This window comes from Polistes canadensis, unplaced genomic scaffold (genome assembly GCF_001313835.1).
Source record: "Polistes canadensis isolate GaletaPanama2010 unplaced genomic scaffold, ASM131383v1 scaffold_462, whole genome shotgun sequence".
Classification (NCBI taxonomy): Eukaryota; Metazoa; Arthropoda; class Insecta; order Hymenoptera; family Vespidae; genus Polistes; species Polistes canadensis.
Genome location: NW_014570009.1, coordinates 33,405 through 38,569, shown reverse-complemented (window position 1 = coordinate 38,569; position 5,165 = coordinate 33,405). Strand labels below are relative to the sequence as shown.

Genomic DNA, 5,165 nt, shown 5'->3' with positions numbered 1-5,165 from the left:
TTTTTTTCTTAGTTTTGATGACTTAAATTCGATTCGTTTGATTTGTCGAGGTTTGGTATAATCAAATGAAAATATTTTCAAACATTTTGTTTGACAATGTAAACCGAAAAAAAATAACTTACGAGTCTGTAGTAAGGCACCGGTGGTAATGTTGGCCCCTGCTGAACTGGTTTTTCCTCCTCCTTCGTCTGAGGTGGCACGAATTCACTGTGGACAAAAATGATAATCAATTTTTAATTAGTATGATATTTATTAACAAACGTAACGTCTGTCGAATAATTTTTGATAGGAAGTAACTTTACGTTTTATCTTTCTATCATTCATCTGATCAAATAAAAAGAAAAATAATAAAAAAAAAAAATGAAGAAAATAAATTAAATAAATAATGAAAAATCATTTCTCCAAAGTTTGGTTTGGTTTTAGACACTTTTCAAATTTCATATAAGGTTCCATTATTTTTTGAAATCATCGATACCAATGTTCCATTAATAAAATAGCTTCCATTTTCAATATGATTAATAAAATTATGTAAACGCTACTTATTCGTTCATTCTCGTTCATTCACATCATATTTTTTATTGCAATTATTACGGTATATATATATATATATATTATATCGTTTATTATGTTTAGTCTTTTTCATTTTAAAATATGCTTTCGTACATTGGTTCGCCATTCTGTTGTAGCATGTATTCAGTTTCCGTTTTATCCTTCTCCGTGTCTCGTTGTGTGTCTGAAATAAAATATATCAGGATAGCGTGGAAAACGCATTAAGATGATTTTTCGTTTAGAACAGGATAGAGACATTCTTCGATGCTTCACAAATATAATTCTCGTTGGATTTTTAATTGATTGTCTTGATTCTACTTACCAAAAGAACAGATGTTTGTTAAGGGGTTACATGGGTTTGGGACTTCCAAAAAAAATTTTTTTTTTTTTATTTTTTTTTCAATTGTACAACTCATCTAGAATATTGTATTCAATTTTGAAGTCGATTGGAGTAGTAGTTTAAAATATAGAGCCTTGAGAAGCACTCAAATCTTTAAACGCGTTTTTCCCAAAACGYTTTTTCTAAAGTCGGTTGTCAAGATTTCTCGAAAACTATTTAACCGATTTTCATGAAATTTGCTACACGTCTTCATGATACTATTGACAAGGACTTGGACGAAGGATTTTCGTTTTTTTCATAAAATCGAATTTTAAGAAACCAAAATGTGGTGAAAATTCTAGCGAAATTTGAATGTTCTTGCTAAAAACGTTGCCAAAAATCCAAATTTTAATTTTTTTCTTCTTCCTTCGTCCAGTTTCTAGTTTTAAGTATTCACTAAAAGAGCCTATTTTTTCAACAGAAAAAACCCCACCGTTTATAAGTTCTGCTGTCAACGCGAAAACACTTTTTTTCGGTGGGGTCACCGGAAATGACGTCGCAATGGCTGAGTTTAAAATATTTTTCAACGAAAAATTCAGAAAATGTTCTTTAAATATGTATCCTAAATACTATAAAAAGTTTGAATAAGAATTACATTTTTTATATAGAAAAACAAATTGTTGAAAATATGCTATTTTTTCTCGATGTAAACCTATGTAACCCCTTAATTGACTAATATTTTTAAATATTTTATAGAAAATAAATTATTGTGAAATATTGATTGAAAAATAAAAATTAAATCTTCGTTCAACCCAACACTCTGTCGGATATAGAAAAATATTTTTCACAAAAATCGACTCACATTCCTTCGAATTCGTTTGGATCATGGCAATTAAATCCCCCCCAAAAAAAAAAAAATAAAAGAAAAAACAAAATTGACTCGATCAATTTCCTCCTTCGAGTATTTCAACGAAAATTCCAAAAAATACGTGAACTATTGTACTTTCTACAAGGTTTGCTTGCTATTCAAATGGGAATGAAAATGAAAAAGAAAATACGCATGATCGTTGAATCATTAATTGGATCGTTGGTAGGAGAATTATGATTCTCATATGAAGAAATATGTATTCTTGTTGGAAGAAGAACGTTCACCAATAAAAAAAAATAAAAAAAAAAGAAAAAAAGGAATAAATGGGATTGCTTTTTTCATCAATTGACATTATTTTTGTCCAATAAAAACGTTCTCGAAAAATTCTTCCTCCTTGTTAAAAATAATGTTTTTCCTGTTTTCCGAGAGAACGTAATCGCTCATATGAAGAAAAAAAAAAAATGAAAGAAATAAAAAAGAAAAAAAAAAAAAAGTAAAAACGATAAAATAAGAACAAAGGAAGAAGTTGAGAATCATGTTGAGGGTACCTGAAATTTTCCACGAGTTTTCATTGAAAAAAAAAAAAAAAAAGAAAATAATAAAACAAAGAGGGGAGAGAAAAAGAAAGAAAAAAGTGAACCTAACTTCGAACAAGAGAAAGAGAGAGAGAGAGAGAAAAGTCGTTCGAATATTCAACGTATCAGACAATTCTTACTTTATCCTTCTTTATCCCTTTTCCCTTTTCCCTTTTTAGAATCATGCTAGGGTAAGTTGAAATTCAAATGGTACGAATCCTGTTATACAATGTGTATATACGTATATGTGTATACTTTATTACGCGTACGTGTAGATATATAATATATGTGTGTAAGTAAGATGATGAATGTACAAGAAGATCCTAGAAATAGAGAGAGATAAAGATATTTTTACGAAACGTCTGTCAAGATTTACCCTAAGGGACCTCCATTAGCAACGTAATTGCTGTTCGAAACTTCCACGATCGACGATACGTGTTTAAGTGTACACATTCATATCTGTGTGTATGTTTCTATGTGTATCTGATATCTTATATACAGGGTGAATCACATAACTTAATATATTTCCTTGTAATTAAAATATTAAAACGTTGTGTGTGTTTTTTTTTTGTATTTCGAATGACAGAAATAATTGTAAAAATGCATCCTAATTAATTGGATAATATTTTGATAGAAATTTAAACATGTTGTATAAAATGAGTATTAGTTAAATAAACACAAAAACAAAAATGTAAAGAATAAATAATTTGATTGAAATTATATGTTTCATTCGGTATAAGAAAAAGAAGAATTTTATGCACCATTCGTGAATAACTTTTCCTCTTTCGTTTAGAAGATGCGAAAGATATGGAAGGAGAAAAGTTTTTTTTCTTTTAGATTCCTCAAGATCGATTTCGATATACGAAAGAACGAAAGAATTATAAAAATTTCATTTTCAAAAAAGAAAAAAAAAAAGAAACAATGTAAACTGAAAGATAAGAAAGTAATGCGATTAAATTTCTTCCCCCTTTTTTTTTTCCTTCTTTCATTCCTTTCCTCTCCTTCCTATTATCACTCGATAAAAAAAAATGATCATTTTTATTGTCTTTTTTATCTTATGCGAAATTATTATTATAAATGTCGACGATATTTTTTCGGAGTAAAAAAAAAAGAAGAAACGTCTGTTCGAAGTTCCCCTATCGCGAAAATTTGAAATTCAAATTCCTCAACGAAATCGAAATTTGATTATTATCGTTCGCATCGATAATCTCCCCTCTCTCCCTCTCCCTCGTGAAAACAATGAAGATTACGATCACGTTTAGTTAGATTGAAATATAAAAGAGTGTAGAAAGTAAGATTGATTATTATTAATTATTATTAATGAAATAATCCAAACGAATTGTCGAGAACATGATCGATGATCGTCTAAAATTGACATCGTTGTTCCTTTGAAACTGGTAAAGAACAATTTTATTGAAATATTGGGTCAGCAACTAAATGATTAGAAATAATTGGCTTTTAAAATTAGAATGTTATAGCATTTACGTCTGCGAACGTTTTAAGTAAAAATTTGGAATTGTTTTTCTTATTTAATTTCCGCGATCACTTACAAGGAGACCTTACGGTTGTACCCTCACTGATTTTAACGAGCTTTGGTATATTTGTAATATACTAGTAAGGTGTTATCGTGGTAAAGTATTTTATCAAACTGCGAAGCCAATTTTGAGAAAAAAGCTGTAAAAGTTTTGAATTTTTTGTATACAATATATATCATTTTAAATGGAACTGTTTATTCAATGACGCGTTAGCGTAAGTAGTAACGTGCTCGCTTCTCGTGCTGCTGGTTTGTGTTCGATCCTTCATAGGGGAAGTTTTTTTTATTATTTTTTTCTATTCATGAGTTTTAACATATTTATTGTACATTTATTAATATTTATTAAACACAATTTCCAGATTAATAGTTACCGTAAAAACATTCAAAACAATAAATTTTTCGACAACTTGCGCAAATTATAAAGAAAAATTGATTACTTGAATTACGATTAACATTTTATTTTTTAACACGTAGGTGTACGTAAAGTCTCCTTGTTAGTTGCCAATCTAAGATGACACAAAAAAAAAATGAAAAGAAAAGGAATATAATAGAAATAATCATCGTAAAAGAATACTTACACCTCGAGAGGATTTTTTCTGGTCGATGAGATTTTGGGGGCTCCATTTGGATAGTCTGCGGTGCCTCCCTTGGGCTCGTGGACCATTGATAAATTCGCTGTGTCATTGCGCATTCTCAGTTAACAACTCTGTAAAACAATTAAAACATAAACATTAGTACTTTAATAAAAATAACTAGAACGAGAACTTAGTTTTGATTAAATTGGTTAAAGTTTCGTTCCTTTATTGAAACTTTAGTATAAAAATAAAGAAATTCAAATGATATATCAAAGATAACAGATAATTATTACAATTTGTAGAATAAAATTTAAAGRAAATAATACGAGTGTTCGTGTAATGAACAACAAACGCATGAATGGAAATTGAATATTAAAAAGAACTAGAACTTAGTTTTGATTAAATTGATTAAAGTTTCGTCCCTTTATTGGAACTTTAGTATAAAAATAAAAAAATTCAAATGATAACAGATAACTACTACGATTTGTAGAGTAAAATCTAAAGGAAATAATACGAGTGTTCGTGTAATGAACAACAAACGCATGAATTATTACAATACTAGTGTATGCTGGTAATTAAGCAGAACACTGTACCAACATGCACCTCTATTTGCTTCGGTCATTATCCACTAAATCACACATTTGCCTCCTGCGAATACCGAATACAAACACGATCATCTACCACCACCAACCAGAACCCTACTCCTATGAGTATATATATATATATATATATATATATATATATA

The 5,165-nt window shown here is 29.0% G+C and overlaps 1 protein-coding gene across 2 annotated transcripts in view; it reads right to left on the bottom strand.

The window, feature by feature from the left end:
* Positions 1–5,165, bottom strand: part of LOC106792531 (multidrug resistance protein homolog 49-like) — a 47,757-nt gene that overhangs the window by 26,496 nt on the left and 16,096 nt on the right. Inside the window, exons 2-4 of one of the 2 annotated variants that reach the window (XM_014758988.1) lie at positions 4,424–4,551; positions 664–733; positions 123–207 (exon numbers count right to left, since the gene is read on the bottom strand). In XM_014758988.1, the coding sequence (XP_014614474.1) occupies positions 123–207; positions 664–733; positions 4,424–4,529 (261 nt within the window). In that variant the 5' untranslated portion in view covers positions 4,530–4,551. The remainder of the gene's footprint in view (positions 1–122; positions 208–663; positions 734–4,423; positions 4,552–5,165) is intronic. The other variant, XM_014758989.1, reaches the window with a different exon arrangement.